General features: G+C 37.2%; 1 protein-coding gene across 1 annotated transcript in view; it reads left to right on the top strand.

The window, feature by feature from the left end:
* The window catches only part of PAPPA2 (pappalysin 2), a 371,731-nt gene that overhangs the window by 188,106 nt on the left and 161,910 nt on the right, over positions 1-21,715 (top strand). The window contains exons 12-13 of the mRNA XM_072648561.1: positions 8,140-8,275; positions 9,646-9,862. Of these exons, the coding sequence (XP_072504662.1) occupies positions 8,140-8,275; positions 9,646-9,862 (353 nt within the window). The remainder of the gene's footprint in view (positions 1-8,139; positions 8,276-9,645; positions 9,863-21,715) is intronic.

The raw sequence follows: 21,715 nt of genomic DNA, 5'->3' as shown, positions 1-21,715 counted from the left end.
TCATAGAGAATTGGAATGCTAAAGTAGGAAATTAAAGGATAATTGGAATAACAGACAAGTTTGACCTTGGAACACAAAATGAAGCAAGGAAGAGAATGATAGAGTTTTGTCAAGATAATTCACTAGTTATAGCAAAACATTCTTTTTCACAGCCCAAAAGATGACTCTACACATGGATATCACCAGATGGTCAGTATTGAAATCAGACTGATTATATATTTTGCAGCCAGAAGTGGAGAAGTTCTACACAACCAGTTAAAACAAGACCTGAAGTTGACTGTGGCTCAGATCATGAGCTTCTTATTGCAAAATTCAGACTTAAATTCAAGAAAATAGGGAATACCATCAGATCATATTGCTATGACTTAAATAACATCCCTTGTAAATATGAAGTGAAAGTGATGAATAAATGCAAGGTGTTATTTCTGGTAGATAGAGCACCTAAAGATCTACGAACAGAAGTTCACAATATTACACAAGAGACAGCAACAAAAACATTCCAAAGAAAAAAGAGAGCAAGAAAACAAAATGATTGTCTGATGAGGCTTTACAAATGGCTGAGAAAAGAAGGAGAACAAAAGGTAATGGAGAAAGGGAAAGCTATAACCATAGCTTTCTGAATTCTGAACACAGGATTCCAAGAAATAGTAATGAGGGGTAAGACTTTCTTAAATGAGCAGTACAAAGAAATAGGACAATAGACTGAGAAAGACAAGAGATCTCTTCAAGAACGTTAGAGATATCAAGGGGATGTTTATGGTAAATGGTCATTATAAAAGACAAAAATGGTAGGGGCTTAATATAAATAGAAGAGATTAAGAAAAAGTGGCAGGAATATACAAAAGAACTATACAAGAATGATCTTAACATCACCAAGAACCATTATAATGTAGTTACCAAGCCAGACATCTTAGAGAATAAAGTCAAGTGGATCTTAGGAAGCATTGCTAACAATAGTGGAGGTGATGGAAATCCAGCTAAGCTATTTAAAATATTAAAAGATGGTGTTGGTAAATGCTGCACTGAATATGCCAGAAAATTTGGAAAGTTTAACAGTGGTCACTGGATTGGGAAAGATCCATTTACATGCCAATCACTGGGAGATAATTTCATGCTCAAAATTTAAAAAAAAACAAGGGTTAAAAATTGTTCTTACATGTAATTGGAAAAATATATTAAAAAAAGGATTATGCAAGTTAGATTTCAGCAATACATGAACCAAGAATTACCAGAAAAGGAGGTTGTTTTTTGAAGAGGTAGAGGAACTAGAGGCCAAATTGCCATCATTCACCAGATTATGGAGAAAGCAAGGGAGTTCTAGAAAAAAAGCAAAACAGAACAAAACAGAAAACATCTATTGCTTCATTGACTACACTAAAGACTTTGGCTATGTGGATTGCAAGGAAATGTGACAAGTCCTCAAAGAGATTGGAGTACCAGATCATCACACTTTCTCCTTAGGAACCTGCATGAAGGCCAAGAAGAATCGGTTAGAACCAAACATGGAACAAATGATTGGTTTAAGATTGGGCAAGGAGTACAACAAGGCTGTATATTGTCAGCTTATTCAACTTATATACAAAGTACATCATGTAAAATGTCAGGCTGGATGAATCAAAAGCCAGAATTAAGGTTGATGGAAGAAATATCAACAATCTCAGATACGCAAATGACACCACTCTGATGGAAGAAAGTGAAAAGAAATTAAGAAATCTCTTGATGAGAGTGAAGGAGGAGGGTGTAAAAGCTTGTTGAATCTTAACATCAAAAAGACCAGAATCTTGGCCACTGGTTGGCAAATGGAGGGAGAAGAAATGGAAGTGCCAGATTTTATATTCTTGGGCTTAATAATCACTGGAGACAGTAACTGTAATTATGAAATTAAAAGATGCTTGCTCCTTGGAAGGAAAGCTGTAGCAAATCTGGACAGCATCTTAAAAAGCAGAGACATCACCTTGCTGTCACAGGTCCATATAGTCAAAGCTATTGTTTTTCCAGTAGCGATGTATAACTGTGAGAGTTGGACTCTAAGGGAAACTGAGCATCCCTGAATCAGTGTTTTCATTAGAATTGTGGTGCTACAGAAGACTTTTGGAAGTCCCTTGTATAGCAAGGAGATAAAATCAGTCAATATTTAAAGAGTATTCACTGAAAGTTCAAATACTTGGTGAGAAGAAGGGACTCATTGGAAAAGATCCAGATGTTGGGATCAATTGAAGGCAAAAGGAAGAGGTGATAGCAGAAGATGAGATGGAGAGATAGTATCATGGAAGCAATGAACTTGAACTTTGATAGACTTTGGCCGATAGTGGAGGATAAAAGGGCCTGGTGTGCCATGGTCTATGGGATCACAAAGAGTCATACATGACTGAATAACTGGACAGCAACAAATTTAAATATTGTGAATTTGACTACATGTAACCACTTCCAGATTCATCTTTTGCACTGAAAGCTATGTTGAAAAAGAAAAATAAACTGTAAATAACAGAGACCTACAGTTTCATGCACAATCCTCTTTTTCTGTTCCACTTTTTATATGGAAATGCCTAATCTAGTTGGTATTTGTTAAGTTCATAATAAAAACAAAAGTTGACAACAAAAAGAAAAAAAAGAGTCCCCCCTCTCGCTTGGCTATATGTCTACAAGTCTCCTCTCTTTAGAGAGTTGATCCCTGGCACTGCCAACCTGCCACCTCTTGAGTGTTTCCTCTTCCCCTTCAGAATTGTGAAGTGCCCATAACTGAGAGAAAATTGAAGGGCACAGGGGAAAACAACAAACCAGTAACAAACCCAAAGCATTTTGAAACCTCAGAGAAGATTCTTTTCAAGTTTGTGGTGCAGTCTTGGGGTCAGTTCTCCAGGGACCACCACAAAGGATGACCAGAAAACTGAAATACTTGGCCTGCCTGTTTACTAAGTGGTTCTGGGCCTAGCAGGCAGATGGAGGGTTTTCTCTCTCTCAAACTGTTCTGAATTAGGTGAAACATTCCTTTATCTTAACATCCCACCACTGGCCCCAGTTGGCTTGGATGGTTTTATATGGAACCTTTGGATCATAGCACAACTGAAAATTTGAGGTTAGTTTTACTTTTTGCTTCCTTTTTATTTCAAAGAAAGTCCTTTCAGAGTTATGGATCTACAGAATTTCACTGTCCCCTGTGGTCCTGAAAGCTGTTGCCTGTACCCAAGGATATGTAGGCTTTTCTGAAAAGATCTTACTTCTCTCCTATGACTGATAGAGAACTGATGCAGATTTCCATCCTCAAATCCTCTACTTTAAAGGGCACTTTGGACATATAGTTTCTTTCAGGGCTTTTCAAGACCCAGATCTGAGGTTTATTAAGATTTGCCTTGATGGTAGACAGTTTTTCCCATTATTAATTATCATCTGGTTGCTCTGGTGATTTAAGAAGACCACTGAGAGCAGAAAGACTCAGGCTTTGTTAACCCAGGTGTTAACTCAGGTGTTCACCCATCCTAAATTGACTTAAATCAATACTATTGGAATCTCTAGGCCTTGACAGGATACTTTGTAGGTTGAATTACACTAAATAAAGTCACAAATGGAGGGGGGAGGTGAATAAAAGGGAAGTATTTAATGTGAACTTCCAAGTGTATGAACTGGAGGAGAAATTTTTAGCCAGTAATGACCATAAAAACACAGGGCATGGTAAGAACCATCCAGCACAAGGCCTAAAAGAGGAAATTCTTAGACAACATCGATGAACCAACATAAGCAAATTACTTCTGTCTTCAATTCAGCAAGCATTCATTAGGCATCAAATGAAAAGCATTGTGCTTTGCCTTTTGGATCAGAAAAAAATGTGGAGTCTGACCTTAAGACACTTTAAATTCTCTCAGGAAAAGAAAAAGTATACTCAGAAAAGTAAATACAAGATAATTTGAGAAGGGAGATTGTACTAACAATGAGGAAAATGTTCCCTATGAGGTGGTACCTATGTTGAGTCCTGAATAAAGAATTCAGAGGGGTAGTCTAGGAATGGGAGACAAATTGTGCAAAAGCAAGGAGATGGAATAAAGAATGAAAAGTTATTCATAATAGCTAAAAAGGTAGCATGGTGTGGTAGAGATTTAAGTTCATGGTTAGAAAGACAGAAGTTTATTTTCCACTTTTGACACATACTGATTTTGTGGTCTTGGGCCAGTCCTTAGATTTGACTCTCAGTGTTCTGAGCAGCTCTCTTAAGTTTTAAGGAATATGTCAGTGTACGTTAGTAGAGGAACTTTCCTAACCTAGAAATTCCTTGTACCAAGAATATTTTGAGTCCAATTGCTACTTCTATCTCAGATAATTCTAAAGAAATGGGCTGTACAGTTATTTCTAAGAAGAAAATAAATAATCAAAAAAGAAATTGCCAGTTGATAAGTATTCTAGACTCAATCAGTCAAGCCATAGTCATCTAACAAGACTGTAAGAACCCCCTAGGTAAAAGAACAGAGGTATGACAGAGACTGCATTCCCAGATTTCCAGAAGACTAATAGCTAACATTTATATAGCAGGCTAAGGTTTATAGAAATCTCTCTATATTTTATCATTGTGATGACTCTGTGAGATGGTGCTATTACTATTCCCATTTTCACAGATGAGGAAACTGAACCTAAGAGAAGTTAAATGATTTGAATTTTATGCTAATCTTTTAGAATCAAGACTCACTTCCATGTATTACAGATGACTGGGACTTTAGTGGACTCCTGGATTCCTGGGTACTGATGAAAGCTATAGATGAGCTCTATAGGGGACACCATATGCTTGAATGAGGGAATCTGAGTTTTTAATTTTCTGAACTAAAATAACATGATATAGTCACTGTATGATATCTACTGTACAAGAATGTAAGACCCTGGATTTGGAGCCAGAGCTCCTGGTTTTAAATCCTGGTTGTGCTATTTTCTGCATCACTTTGTATAAATCCTCTCTGGTCTTCAAAAAGAACCAGAATTTAAGAATACCTTGAAGGACCACTGAAAAACTGTACACTTAGGACAAAGAAAATAGAGACAACAAGATGAAAGTTTTAATTTCAAAATAAAGTTATAATGTGTTTGTAATTATTTGTATCTAAAGTGCATATTCACAGAGGAAAAAAATATAGTAAAATTATTTTAAAAATTCTATCAACTGATGCTCCTGGTCCTTCAATTGTTAAGGTCCCTTCCTAAATTCTGTGCTTTATTTTCAAATTATTGAACAGGGTCAAAACAAAATTCCTTTTCTGGATGCACATATTCACTCTCTTTTTTCCCATTTCCCCCCTTACCTCATTAGTTATTTTTGTAATTACCATATCTGTCTTTATCTCCATTATAGGAGTTCTCAACTTGGGGTACAGTAACCTATTGTTTTTTTATGACAAATTCACTCAAATGGAATTGATTTCATTTGTAGTCCTTTGTATTTTATGTTCTATATTTAAAAACATTATTCTGAAAAAGAATCTGTAACATCAAAAAGGATAAAAAACACAGCATTAGTGGATCATGTAGATGAAACACCTATCTCTCCTTGTGTATGAGGAGCATCTTGCCTGGTGGTCAAAGCTTGTACTTTCCTTGTGCTAATGTAGCCTTTTCTATATTAGAAGGGAAGTACAGAATATGACCTACTGTTTTGCTAAAGATTTCCATCTGGGACATTTTTAGAGTTGAACACACAACTAATCGTTTGGTATCCCATGTTTTGATCAACCAATATTTCTCTTTGCTTGATGTGTCTCTGAAAGATGCAGTTACTTCCCCCAACCAGATCACCTGTGTATCATGTTCCCCTGTGGTTTTCATTAAGCTATGATCTCAAAATCTTAGCACTGGCCCTTCACACAAACTAAGACACTGGACACCTTAGCACCCCCAGCAATCAGCCTTTGCAGTGGTCTGAGTTTCAAAGACCTTAAAAGTGGACGCGAAAAGCTGGTCTTTGGCTCAGGCCCAAGGGAAAAGGTATCCACATCATAAGAACAACCACTTGACCCGCTGGTTTCCTGGTGGGTGGTATCAGTGAAGAGACTAGGATGAGGGAATTGAGAAGACTAATTTCTCTTTCCCTTGCAGTCATCCCCTTCCATCAGATTTGAGGCCCACTGGATGGAAGCCACCATATGCTTACTTGCTCTTTGTATTTGTTCCTTGGCTTAGACGAGGCCTGTTCTGCCAACCCCAAGCTTTCATCCAGCAGTCCTCTTTGGTTTTTTACAAAGTGGAAAAGGTTAGGGGAGTTCCCTGCAAATTTTGAATTCCTTTCTCTTCCAGTGCACCCAGGGCTGAGGGCTATGGAAATGTTTTTCAGTTACCTTGTGATGTATTTCAGATTTTGCTCTCAGATGACCCCAATCCAGTAAGTTTCAGATGATTCAATGTTAAAGAAGAATTAGGTGGTATAATGGATAGATGGCTGGGCTTATAACCAGGGAGACGAGTTCAAATTCTGCTTTGTAAATTTTATGTGACTTCCAATGAGGTACTTAGTCTTAGTCTCAATTTCCTCAAATGTGAAAGGGTAAAATTGGACTCAGTGGCTTATAAGACAATGATCCTTAGATCTTTTACCACCTTCTATTCACTATGGGTTCAGGTCTTTTCTTTAAGAGAAGGATTTGTGATGACAAGAAGATAAAGGACAAAGGAAAGGAAAGAAATGAAATAAAGAGGACAGTTATCATTTTCCTCAATGGGGTGGGACTGAGATGAGAGATTTCTGCCATGCTGCCTTCTTGTACTTATCAGCTTGTACCAATTAAGCCAACCATGCAGCACACAAATGACTGCTTCTTGGGCTAGAGAGAAACCATGGATTGATTAGACAGGTAATGTAGCTTCTAGGTTATGGAAGCTCATCACATTAAGTGAATCCCCACCTATTAGATGTCACATCCCAGTCAGAAACTGGCAGTTTTCCTGGGGTTTAATTACTCTTGTTTCATGGGTGTGTGGTGGCAGTAATTGCATTGACATCCACCTCAACACTGTTGAGTTACATGTTATCTGTGCACTAGAGAAGGTAGACATTTGTCTTTAACCGCAATTGAGATCAATAAAAGAACTGACAGTTTATATGTGCTTCCTTGTTTAGGGGAAATGGATGAAAAGTGGGAAAGTAGAGAGTATAGAACATTGTAACTTGTTGGCTTTTAGAACAATTTCTATTAAAAGGAAAACTTCATTTACCTATGTAGAATGCAGAGTCTAAGAGATTTATTGATATAGAACTGGAAGGAATTTTGGAAGTTAAGTAGTTCAACTCACCATCAGTTTAAAGATGAGGAAACTGAGGACAAACAAGTTTTAGTAATTTGCCTAGAATCATAGAAGTACCAAGTGGCAGAACCAATATTCTAAGCCATGCCCTCTGACTCCAAATTCATTGCTCTTTCCATTGTACTGTACTGGCTGCTAATCATTTAAACCATTACAGCTTAGAAATCAAAGTGACTTTAAGAATGCATCTGCCCTCCTGCCTCCAGGCAGTTGTCTGAATCATAACTATGCAATTTCTGGTTGGGGAAAGGGTGGAATTTGGAGTGAGAGCATAACCTGCCCTTACAGTAACAGAGTGGTAATGGTGGAAAAGACACTAATAATTTCAACTATGATCTTGGCAGATCACACTTCCCATATTCAGTCCCTTCCTACTTTCACGCCCCTTGTTGTCATCATCATGACAACTCTACTGGGTTTCTAGAACTATTCCTTCAATCTCTGGTGGTTTTTTCTGCTCCAGGTCCACCCTCTACACCATTTCTTCCCTCTTATGGTCTTGGGGACATGTTCCTTGCTTCTTTTATACCTAAAATTTTCCAGAGTACAGAGAATCCACAAATGTCTTTAGAGTTCAGCTTTAGTGTTTAATGAAAAGAGGAACTCAAGTTATTCTTCATTATATTTGACTGAAATATGTCGTATTGCAACTTTGCCTGTTGGTAGTGATGTTTAGTAGACTATGTTTAGTAGACTTGAACCAGTTTAATGGTTCCTTTACCATAATGAAGTATATATTTTATAAATATTTATTTTAGATATATAAATACTAAATATATAAATATTTAATAAATATATATTTTATAATAAAAAATATGTTGATACAAAAACAAATTATGAATTATACATATGTGTACTTGTGCCTAGGTATGCTTTGACAGACCTGGTGTGGCAACTACAGTTTTCATTTTCTTGGCATCTGATGGCATGGTCCATGGGGAAAAGCAGCGACCAACGGTGACCCTTCTCTTGAGTGACGCCAGTGGACAAAACCACTCACTTGGTAAGTATGACTTTTCTCCTTCTTGAACAGGAGGAATGGTAGTCACAAAGAAGATCACAGGAGCCCCAAAATGAGATAGGGTCATTCTTTTATTTTGATCTCTGCTTGCCCTTATTGAACTCCTTACATACTGAACATTTCTTTGAGCAAAAAAAGGGAAAAATCAGAAAGGCCAAACATAAGTGAATCATATAGAATGAAGCCAACAGTATACCACATAATATTTTTGCAGTTTTGACTATAACTTCTCTACAGAAGTGACTTGTGTTTACTTGGTCAAATTTGAATTCATATTAGTATACGTCTTCCTTGTGTAATGCTGACTTCTGCCTGTCTCAAAGGGATGCTCATTAAATCAATCAATAAGCATTTATTAAATGCTTACTCATGAGTGATTATATTGCCAGGTACTGGTCTAGACACTGGGGGTACAAATAAAACAAATGAAATAATCCTTATTCACAAGAAGCTTACATTCTAATGAGAGAGCAAAAAGACATATCTGTATGATAATAAGTATATACTGTCAAATTGTGAGGATATGTTGAGATAATGGATGTGACAACATTTAAAATGTGATATAATTAGGAAAAGTATTTCTTAAGGAGTTACTTTCCTCTTCCTTGGATTTGTGTCTTTCCTTGGTGTCAAATGAGAGGACCTTCAAGGTATACACCAAGAAACTGGTCCAGTGCAGGCTAATAATCTGTTTTTTTTCTTAGTACCCTGAGATAGAGACTAACACTTTATCCCATCTCCACCTCTGAATATAAAGGAGGTTGGAGGAATCACTGTTTCCCAAAGAACATTAGGGTAGGTTGTGCCTTTCTCATGTTCTCTCCAAAGGGACTGTTCCAGAGGGAGATGCACAACTTCCCACAAAAATAGTTAAAAAAGAGATCCTTGGCACTGAAGGTATTCAACACAAAGTCCTATTTTGTTGTCTTTCATAATTACAGTTCTAAGATGACCCCCTTTCGAAAGCTGTGGGAAACTAGCTGATCAGATCACCAGCATTAAAAAAATCCCTTTTGCTAGCATGTAGATTTAGGTTTATTGGCTCCATCAGGAAGCTTCATCTCTCAAGATTAAGGTACCACCTGTACCCCTTGTGTAGGTATTCTCCTCTTCATGAACTTGTGCCCCTCCTTTTTCCTCTCTTCTCTGTGATGGACAGAATCATAGATAATGATTGCATGTACTAGGCATGGCTTTAGCTGATGATTTGTATTTTTTTAATATTTTATTAAATGAGATTAATTAGGCACTGAGTAAGAACTGGGTACCTTTGATCTGGATCCCCAAGAAATTTCCTGGTCTGATGTTACAATCTGAAGTTGTCTGTATCATCATTTTTTTCTTTTCTGCAGGAACCTATGAGTTATCGTGCCAGCATAACCCATTGACTGTTAATGTGACCCACAATCCGAATTTCCTTTTTCACCAAACCACCTCCGTGATGCTTAATTTCTCTTCTCCATTTGTGGGCATCTCAGCAGTGGCCCTAAGGACGTCCTTAAACATTAATCCCTCAGCCCCCAACAACTGCATCCCAGGGCATGAAGGGCATGGGCACCAGCGACCAAGGTACGATATCTCTTCATACACTTCTTTCTCCCCCACTGTTGGAAACATCCTGATAGTAAAGTCTACCATTTAAGGTGGGTGCTCAATAGTTATGACCATGACTAAGGAAATTATTCAGGATACTACAAACAGGATGCCAATAATTTGTGAAGGAGAACATTAGTTTTGTATTTTAGAATTTGTTCTTTGTTTGGTCAATCCTTTCTACTTATATTTCATATTGCTCCCCTTTACATACTTTCTACTACAGTCATATTTGACCACTGTCAGATGTTCTGCATTTCCCTCCCTCTTTGTCTTTGTTCACACAGTTTCCCTAGTTGTTCCATGTTGAATCAGTTTTCCATGTGTGTGTGTGTGTGTGTGTGTGTGTGTGTGTGTGTGTGTGTGTGTATGCATGTGTGTAAAATTTCCCCCTCCAATGCTTCATTATGGTATGGAAATCATATTTATTTCTAAAGGCAATGCCAATAGGGCTCAATTATGAGTGGATCCCAGAAGTATGGAGAGACTTTGGGTGTGGGTTGCTGAAGAGTTTGTCTGTCATTTCTTCAAGGACTAATGAAGCAAAACACAGGAGAGATTTTTCATCAGGCTGACTGAAAGAGGAAGATTTTTTTCTGTCCCGTAAGCACTTTAAGACCATCTAACCAAGCTGTAGGATAATGTATACTGCACCAGTGAAAGGAGTACTCACACCAATGAAATCAAATATCCTTTAAGTATTGAAGTAGATTTGTGCATGCACACTAGCGTATATATGGATCAGTATTGGTAAGGTCCACAAGGACAAGTTCTGTGTTTTATTCAATTTTTTAATCTTTCACAACATCCAGAATAGTAACAAATTTTACATTTCTTTATGCAAAGAGGAACAAAAAAATAGATTACGTATGAAACTCTTAATATCATTGCGTATGCATTTTTGTTGTTCTTCCATTTTCCCCCAAATTATGAAAAGCTTTATTCCCCCCATTCATGATTTATTTATTTTTAGGGGTTCTTTCCTTTTTAAATTTTGAGTTCAAGATTCTCTCTCTCCCTTTCATGTCTTCACCACTGTGAAGAAAAACAAAATAGCAATTATACATGTGAAATCTTGCAAAATATATTTCTGTATTAGCTGTATTTCATAAAAAGAAAAGAATAGTCAACTCCCAAACCATAACTAGAGTGGCACCATTCAGCCTTTGTCCTAGGGGACCAAAATGTGGAAGGTTCTAATGATACTTGCAGTTTTTGAACAAACATGGAAGGTTTTCCCCAACTCACTTACTTGGCCATACTCTAGCCATATTTCAGAAAAAGAAAATGAGAAAATTATACTTCAATCTGCACTCAGAGTTCATCACATTTTTTCATCATGAGTCCTTTGGAATAGTTTGGGATCATTGTATTGATCAGAGTAGCCACAGTTGATTCAGAGTTGATTATCATTACAGCATTCCTATTACTGTGCACAATGACCTCATTCCACTTTGCATCAATATGTCTTACTGTTTTTCTGAATCTCTCCATCTTTTCTTAAAGAAAAATAGTACTCCATCATAATTATATACTGGCACATGTTTATCCATTCCCCAGTTGATGGGCATCCTCTCAGTTTCTAATTCTGTGCCACCACTAAAAGAGTTGTTATAAATATTTTTGTGCATATAAATCCTTTTCCCTTTTCTTTGATCTCTTTGTGGTATAGCTTTAGTGGTGGTATTGCTGAGTTAAAGGGTATACACAGTTTTATAGCCCTTTGAGTATAGTTCTAAATTGTTCTCCAGAATGGTTGGACTAAGTTTACAACTCCACCAACAGTTTATTAGTGTACCTGTTTTCCCTCACCCTCTCCAGCATTTGTTATTTCTAATAAGTATGTGGTGGTGTCTCAGAGTTGTTTTAATTTTGATTTTTCTAATTAATAGTGATTTAGAGTACCTTTTCATATCACTATAATTGCCATTCCATTAAACTCTCCCTTGTGACAACACAGCCAAGCAAAACAAATCCATACATTTTCCTTTTCCAAAATGCGTTTTATCTTGCCCTTCCAGTCAAGCACTTTTGTGTCAAGAGGTGAGAAACATATTTCGTGATCTGAAGTCATGACTGGTTATTGCATTGGTAGTTAGTGCTTGTCTCAAAGTTGGGTTTTGATATTGTGGCAATTATATAATTTTTTTCCTCCTGGTTCTGCTCGGCTCCCTCTACCTTAGTTCATACAAGTCTTTGCAGGTTTCTCTGATTCGGTCCCCTTCAACATTTTAACAGCAAAATGATATTCCATTATATTCATAAACCATATTTTTAGTCATTCTCCATTTGATAGGCAACCCCTTGATTTCCGGTTGTTTACTACAATAAAAAGTGCTGCTATAAAAACTTTTGCAAATGTAGACATTTTTCTCTGTTTTTGATCTCTTTAGGTATACATACTTAGCAGTGGCATCACTCAAAACGGTACAAACAGTCTAGTCACTTTTTAGATATATATTTTAATTGCTTTCCATAATGGTTGGATCAATTTATGGCTTTAACAAGAGCATGTAAGTGTGTTTTTTCTCAAACATTTTTTCCAACATTTCATATTTGCCAATTATGAGGACATGAACTAGAAACTCAGGCTTGTTTTACTTTTCATTTCTTTTATTGTTAGTTATTGGGTATAATTTTTCATGTGATAATTGATAACTTGTATTTTTTTATTTTGAGAACTGCTTAATGATAACTTTTGCCATTCACCTATTAAGGAGGGATTTTTGTTCTTATATATTTGAATAACTTTTCTATAGATCTTGGATGTCATCGAGAAATTCACGACAAAAATTTCTCAGTTAACTATTTCAATTTTAATATAGCTTCTACTTGGTTAGGAACCTGCCTCTTCTCCACAGTCGTGGAACATATTACTTTTACTATTCTTCTAATTTATTATGTGATATCCAAGATATATATCTAGGTAATGTATCTCTTTGGAGTTTATTGTGTATTATATGGTGATGTGTTTATATGGTGAGATGTTAGTCCAAACCCAATTTCTGCCAGACTGCTTTCTAGTTTTCCCAGCTGTTTTTTGTTGAATAACGGTTCTTTACTCTAGTAACCGAACCCTTCAGTTTATTGAACAGTATGATACTATGTTTATTTGCTACTAGAACTTATGCTCAGCTTTTCTATTTTTTAATCATTACCAAATTTAAGATCTAAGATTGTTATTTTGTAATATAACTTGAAATGACCTAGAGCTAAGTTCCCTTTGTAGTCTTTTTTTGTGCTGATTTTCATGGGATTCTTTATCTTTTATTCTTCCAGATGAATTTTGTAATTATTTTTGCTAGCTCTATAAGGTACCTCTTTGTTAGTCTGATTGGTATGGCATGGAATGAGGAAAATAATTTAAGTAGTACTGTCATTTTATTGTCACGGTTCAATCAATAATCTTTCCAGTTATTTAGCTTTATCTTTATTTCTGTGAAGAGTAATTTGTAGTTGATTTCATATAATTCCGATGTGTGTCTTGTAGGTAGATTCTCAAATATTTTATACATTCTGTAGTTATTTTGAATGAAAGTTCTCTTCCTGTTGAAGTTTTGTTGATAATATACAGAAATTTATATCCAAATCCCACATTTAACAGATAAGAAAATTGAGAGTCAGCGTGATTAAGTGATTTAAGGCTACACTAGTTATAAAGAGCACAAATGCAAATATAAATAAGTGAATAAAGCTTATAGTAATATTGCATTGTTATCACTTCTTCCTCCAATGAGTTCCTACTAAATAATTAGTTACTATTCAGTCATCATTATTGCTTTTCTATGTCAGCCTTATTATTAAGAATTCAAACTCACTTTAAAATTACTATCTAGTATATGGCATCCTCCTAGTTCACAGGTTGTACAGAAAGGCATCTTTGCTATATCTTAAGTCAAGTTTGGCATCATCTATTTCCTTCTGGGGGAGAGAAGAAAAGAACTGAGGGAGCAGTGTGTCACACAGTCTGTTAGTATTAGTAGGCTAGTTACCTTTATTTCTGTTTGAGTACAGCTTCCTTTTATTTAGTTCCCAGGGATCCTAGGGCTTTTTTGACCCTATTTACCAGTGGGAAAATTTTTTCTATTCTTGTTCCTTCTAATTCAACACTCCAGGTGACCTGCTAGACTAAGTTTTATTTCCTTGGGGTTTTAGTTCAATCCCATGCTAATCCATTCTGTCTCTTAATTGATTTTCTTTTTTCTTCTATTATTTTTTTCTGAAAGTCAAACCAATGATGTTCTGAGATCTATGCTAATCCCAGAGGCCTCAGAAGGTCTTGACAAAACGCACAATAGTAAGTTGTATTTATCCAGAATGAGAACCATATCATACACGAACCACAAGAAAATCAGCACATTACAAATTACTGAGAGATGAAGACTATTCTAGGCTTTTCATCATGTGGCTCATAGACTCAGAATTGTGAGGGTAGCAACAAGCTGCACAGTCTGCCCAGCCTGTCCCAAGCTTGATAAGAAGGTTGAGTAACTGTGAACACTCCTGGTTCCTCTTCGCTCCCTTTATGTGACACTGTATGAAAAGCAAATTTTATGTGCGTGCATCTTTACCAGTGGAAATGGGATATGATTCTCTAGTTTACACAGAGTATATCTGGAATGTGTGGAGGTTTCCAAGCCACATGTGATTGACAGAAGCAGTGCAAATTGGCTGCTCACTCTTAGCAAGCAAATCAGTGTAATAGAATAACATGTTAACAGGCAAGCTGACAGACACCAATGTCTTTCTCTGGTACTGGGGGAGCCGGCTGAGATTCTTAAGCCATGTGCATTCACTAAAGAATAAATTAGGCACGAGTCTGTAGGGGCAGATCTATATCAAACACAGTTGTGTATATGCACACACTATAAACTATGAAACCCTCAAATTCTGGGCACAAAGGGATTCCTGACCACTGCCATCCTACCCCTTATGACCTGAATTCCCTTAGTGCTTGAGCAATGTAGAGCCTGTCAATTGAAACTTTTGCCTTTTAGTAACCATGCCCACTTATCCATCATTCTCCAAGTATCATACTCTTCCTTCTTTAAGAAATGGAGGCAGCAGACTTGCTTGGCATAGCAGAAGATGGGGTATAGATATTGATGATTCAAAGCATATATAGTCAATAAATTGACCTGTCTTAGTAAGTGCCTTGATTAGAGCCCAGAAAAAAAAGCTACATAGGGCTATTGAGATATTTGCCTCAAGTATTGGCATAGGGGTGATCTTTCTTCCCCTGTTTCCCCTCCTTGCTAACTATCAGGATATACAAACCTTGCTCCCTGGTCCAGTCCAGACTTCCTCCACTTCCCCTCCTAGGGTCTTGTGGCCATCATGTTCTTCTCTCTAGGCTGCTTTCACCCAGGGCAGACTAACACCATTTTCTTCTTTAGTCTGGGGATTCATGCTCCATGGGATTCCTGGGGCCATTGTGGTAATGTTGAGGGAATTGAGAGGAAGAGGAGGCTTCAGTTCAAATCCTGTCTCTAATGTTGATTAAATATGTGATTATGTACCACCCTAGTTAACTTCCCTGAATCTCTGTTTCCTCAGTTGTAAAATCAAAATAATGCCTGTGGTACCCACCAAATGGGGCATCTACATAGAGTGCATAGAGTGCAAGGTTTGGAGTCAGGAAAACTCATCTTTCTGAGTTCATATCTGGTCTCAGATATGTGACCTAGGCAAGTCACTTAACACTGTTTGCTTCAGTTTCTTATCTGTAAAATGAGCTGGAGTAGGAAATGGCAATCCACCCTGGTATCTTTGCCAAGAAAACCCCAAATGGGGTCACAGAGTCAGACACTACTGAAAAACTACTGAACAACAACAATCTGCCTCATAGGGTTAGTATGAGGCTCAGCTAAGACAAAATATATAAAATAATTAATCGACCTTAAAGGGCATATAAATACCCTTCTTTGATTTTATTATTTATAGGGTATTATACTGGGGTCAGGGGAATGCCTTAGATTTCAAAAAGAAAACTCACGACATTCTTGTGGACAAGAAGGCAAGGTGTGGGCTACATCAGAGCGAGACTCTCTTCCCCAAGAATCTGAAGGCTGCTAAGATGGATGTGTACAAGATAGAAATCTTTAGTGTATTCTGATCTAAGAACGGGTAGTGGTAACCACGTCCAAAAAGACAGTTTCTCCTCTCATCCTAAAGGAATGGAGGGCTGAGATGTTTTTGTAGCTCAGTTTCCTCATCTGAAAATGGGACTGAGGAAAGAGGAGTTGAACTAGATAGCCTCCAAGGTCACTTCCAGCTCTGCATCTACAATCCTGAGAGTTCAGCTCCTGCTTTCTGAAGAATAAGAGGAGGGAGAAGCTTTCCTGGCTTCCTTCAGACTCAGAAGTTTTGCCTTTTGTAAAAAGCTTTTCCCTGTCTTCCTTAATCTTAGTGCTTCTCCCCCAACACTACCCTCAGTTTGATCTGTATCTCTCTTGTTTGTATGTAGTTGTTTGCATGGCATTTCCATTAGTAGATTCTGAGCTGCTTGCAAGCAGGATTTCTTTTTTTTCTTTTTTTGTCTTTATTTGTAACCTCAGTACCTGGTACATAGTTGAAGCTTAATTGGTTTAATTAAATTAAGTTAAATATAAATTTAATTAGTTGACTGACTGACTGCCTTTTCAGACAGGATAACAGCCCCCATCCTTGGATCAAAATACATCTATTTCTTTCTGATCCTACAGGCATTCATTTTAGCTTCATTCTAGTTCCTGATGTAAAAAGGTGCTATTAGTTAAAAAGTTAGACACAGATTCAGGTAAAGGTGAAACCGAAAGGCATCTGGGGTCCCTTTCAGCTCCAAGATTCTGATTTTGAATCCTTCCCTCAATTGATAAGAAAACTGAAGCCTCAAAAAGGAAAAGGAAGAAGCATTTATATAGTAATTACTATTTTGCAAGCCTTGTGCTAAACACTTCTTAAAATAAACATCTGATCTGATCCTAATAACTATCAGATTTAGGTGCTCTTATTATCCTCATTTTATAGTTGAGGAAACTGAGGGAAACAGAGATCAACTGATTTGCCAAGGATTCCATAGCCACTAAGTATTTGAAAAATCAATGACTTATTTGAAGGCCCACAAGTATTTCACATTCAGATCCAGGACTAGAACCTAGCTTTAGTCCTTTCCCCAGACCTCCAGACTGGTCCTTAAGCAACTATTTATGGAGCTAAAAAAACTGCTGTGCTTGTATTGGGTGGCGAAAGTAATGAACAAAGATAGGCTTAAGCAGCAGGTTACAAAATATCAGTCTGAGTGACTCAGAATTGTTCCAATGAGCTTATTTCCATTGACTTGCAGTTTGTGCCATGTCTGCCATATTTTAAGCTCCCTTCTCCAACTTCCTGTCATCAGAACTCTCGGATGCCCTATCCCCAGCTACCATGGGCTAGTGGTGAATTTGGCCTGAGTGAGTCAGAGGACCAGGGATGCTACACTTCTGAAGGTTTTGAATGACTGATATGTGAATGACCTTTAATGGTCTCATTCCATACCTTTGCTTCCACACTGCTTCTTTTTTGGGAAGCTGTGTCGAACACAAGGTGATACTTCCTTATATTTTTCGGTATGTATCATTCCTTTCCAAAATTGAATTTCCTTCAGCCCTAATAGTAATAATAATTTTTAAAAATATGATTTTAAAGTAGACTGGAAATCCATGTTTTCTTTTCATGTTTTTATCTCATTTTGTGTCCAAGGCAAACATGTAATAGTATAAATACCCTCATTTAACTTTCTTATATAAATACACATACTAATTGTGTCAGAAAAAAAAGTTCATAAATACAAAATTTTGATGATTCCTAAGGTTTGCATTTTATCAAGTCTACATCTTTAAAAAAAAAACTTAATTTATCCTTATCCTTTTCATATTGATAATAGCAATACCTCATATAAAAAAATATATATATACAGTTTTTAATTATGAAGTGTTTTTATGTCCATTATTTCCTATGATTCTCGCAATTCTCCAAGGTGTATGTATGTGTGCATATAAATATCAAAATATGTATATGTATGTGTGCATAAATGTGTATATATGTATATACATGTGCATGTGTATATACACACACATACACACATACTACACATAGTTTGTACCCTAATATTTCCCCAAATAGTTGTAATGTGTTTAGCTATACTATCACCACTGCTTTGGACTCAATCTCTGCTTACTAAACTACTGCCCATCCTTCAAAACCCAGAGGAAATGCTCCCTCTTCCATGGTGCCTTTCATAACCCCACGAAATTGAGATGATTTTTCCCCCTAATTTCTTCAGATAACACTTTCTACCATCACCCAACACTTTAGACTATTTCTGTTTCTTATAATAGATGGATAAAACAATAGGAACCAGAGGATCACCTAAGACTTTGGACAGTAGATAGCTTCTTGTGGGAAGTTCAGGATTCTGTAATGTGAAGGTCAGGAGAAAATGAATACATCCTGTCCTCTTCTGCTTGTTCTGAGTGGGACCTTGTACCATCCACTGTTTCCCACTCTACCCTCCCTTTTCTATCTTCAATCATTTCCATAGAAAAATAGACCTTTAACCTTATTACTCCCTCAAGCTATTATCCTATCATTCTCATTCTGTTCATTGTTAAACTTAAGGAAGAATGGTCTACAGTTCTTCAATAATCTAGCAAATTGTTGTAAAGATCCCCTGAAACTATTTTCCCTCCCCTGCAACCCTTCCCAGGATGTCAGTTCTCATCTTAGTGCCCCTTCCTAAATCCTGATTTCAGAGTTCCTTAATCTCCTCAGCTCCAGTGACCTCCGTGCCTGCTAGAATTTTGCCACCCAGGAGAACAACCATATTTTAGACCTCATCTGCCTCCAGTGTCAACCTAAAAGTTTGAAGCCTTCAGCCTCATCGCAGTTCTTAAATCAATTCCTTCTGTCCTTCCTGTTTCTGTAATTCCCATCTCTGATCACAAACTTCCATATTTTCCACTCCATCATTTTTGTTTTTACTTTCTTTTTTAATTTAAAAAGTATGTTTATGGATGAGTTTAGTTCTTACATCACATTCACTTCAGAACATTACCTCTCTCTTCTGTGCCTAGTGAGCCATCCCCTACAACAAAGCAGACCAACAATGATCATGGTGATGATGATAATTAAAGGTCAGAAAGACAACCAACATATCTACCATATCTGACAATCAGTGCAGCATTTCTCATTCCAACAGGGGGGCCATTTCCTCATTCTGACTGAACCTGCTCTCCCTTCCCATCATAACTTCCAGTCTCTCAAATCTTAGCCAGCTTTGCAAGCCTACTTCAGGTTTCCTTTCTTTTCTTACTCATTCCTTTAACCAGCCATTTCAATGGTCCTTAATTCCTTGGATTCACTACTCCAATACCTGGCTTACCAATTACCAACTCCAGAGTAAACTTTCTGGGTTTGAAACTCTGAATCAACTTGTTTTCTGCTTTTACTCCTGGACTGCCAAGAATTGCTGGTAAATGTTAAGAAACTGGGTTAGTTGGCTCTGATACAGATTCATGCTATGTAACCCCTACTGGGCCTTGCTCTTTGGCAATAATTATCTTTATCCTTAGCAGATATCCAGTGACATAACCCATAGTGTCTCTTCCAAACCGTTTTCACCCTTCTCAAGCCTCCCTTACCTGTCCCTGTTTTCCCTTAAACTTGCCCCTTCTTACTTCCCAGATTTCAGCAAAGTCACTTAAGCTTGAAGCATGAAAACTGACAGAGGAAAGAAGACTGATTTTTGAGTCAGAGAACCTTGGTTAATATCCCATCTCTTCTTCTTTCTCCCCATGTGATTTTGGCTAGTCATTACCTCTCTGAGTCTCAGTTTTCCCTGTAAAATGAAGGGTGTTGTGTTATGACCTGTAAAGTCCTTCTGGCTCAGACATGGATCTTTGACTCTACTTCTTCTTTTTCCCCTTTCACAACCAATCAGTTATCTGATCTTGGTCAGTTTTGCTTCCATGATATCTGGTATCTAACTCCCATGTGCCATTTCATTCCCACCATTCCAGATGGAGCCCTTATCTCTTCTTGTCAACACTATTGCAGTTATGTTCTAACCCTGTGCCTCCAGCTATTCTCCCTCCAATTTATCCTTAATAAACTGCTGTCTGAAATGTCTCATTAGTACTACTCCCTGTTCCAGATCTTTTGATGGCTCATCTTCATTTATGGAATAAATTGAAGGTTTCTTAGTTTGACATTCAAGGTAATCTGTAATTTTGCTCTAGTTTTGCTCCCACCCTTGTCATTCCCTGGACTCATCCTGAACTGACCTACTTCCCTGTCTTTTTTCATACTTTTCCCCATGCCAAGAATGGCCTAACGTCCATCTTCCTGAGTATAAATCTGGCTTAAGATACTAACTGTGTGACCCTGGGCAAGTCACTTAAGCCTGTTTGTCTCAGTACCTTCATCTGTAAAATGAACTGTAGAAGGAAATGGCAAAGCATTCCAGTATCTTTGCCAAGAGAACCCCAAACGGGGTCACAAAGAGTCAGACATGACTGAAAGGACTAAACAAGAAGATGTTTAGACATTTGAACTGGCCAGTTATAGCATGAATATCTTGAGGAGGGTAATGATATGTTTGTTTCAGCTTTAGAATGTTGCCCTCATTTTATAAGACCTGTTTCCTCAGCATTTCTTGGTCAGATACTTACTGTTATCATCCAGTTTGATAATGGAAACCTTCTGGGGACTAAAGGTGCACTACTCAGAACTAGGGAAGACAAAAATGGGGCATATTCCTGTTTTGACTACTCTTCAAACAAGCCCTGGGTTTGGGGAAAGGAGGAGGAGAGGTTTCTTGAGACTTTTCCTATTGGGCAATCCTCCTGCATTCTTACGGCAGGGTACACCCATACATATATCATGATCAGCTAACATCTGGTTCCAGTGAGGACCAACCAGTTAGTACAAGCGTGCATTTTGCTTCTGTGTAGCTTCTGTGGGCTTATGGTTCCACAATGATAACCCCCTATTCCCCAACAGTAATAATAAAATGCTCTTTAATTTCTCTGGATCAATGTGATGTCTGAGTAGTATAAAGTTTTTGTCTGTATTGATGCTCTGATTTCAGACCAGTACATTTGTTTAATTCTCCAGTTTGTATTTGTCATATAGATTTGTGGCCCAATAGTTTGTAAAGGGTAGTTGGTTCCAATACATAGTTCTAGCTTTCACATCATGTCTTTCTAGGTACTAGTTAGATGCTAAAATTTTGCATCTAGAAGTGAGGTGATACAGTTTCCATCACTTCACTTCATAATTTGCATTGGTCAACAAATAGTAACAATAACCATAATTATCCATTTAAATAGCATTATTCTACAGAGATATTTTAATATCTTCCCAACGATCCTGTGAAGTGAAGGTTCCAATATCATTATCCTCTGTCTTTGAAGGTGAAGAAACTGAGTCACCAAGAGATGAAGTGACTTACCCAAACACCCAGTGAGTGTCCAGAGATCCAAACACTGATCTGAACCCTTTAGCTCTGTCCCAAATCCTTCACTTGAATTAATAACTGATTTTTCATGCTTTATATTCTTTTCAGTTGGGGCTGAAGTTGGGGGGTAGTTATGGATACTACTACTACTATTACTACTACTACTAATAATAAAAACTTTAATTTATGTACCAATAAGTAGCATTTATGTAGTGCCCGCTAGGATTACCAAAAAGAAAAGAAAAAAAGAAAAAAGAATGAGTCATCAAAATATATTTTCTTAAGCATTTAGAGAACAGAAGGAATCATAGTCAAGCAGAATATCTTTGAGAATAATATGTTGAATTTAT

Source organism: Notamacropus eugenii, chromosome 2, assembly GCF_028372415.1.
Source record: "Notamacropus eugenii isolate mMacEug1 chromosome 2, mMacEug1.pri_v2, whole genome shotgun sequence".
NCBI classification, from domain to species: domain Eukaryota; kingdom Metazoa; phylum Chordata; class Mammalia; order Diprotodontia; family Macropodidae; genus Notamacropus; species Notamacropus eugenii.
Note: the sequence above shows the minus strand (reverse complement) of the source record. Positions and strands in the feature narration are given on the sequence as shown.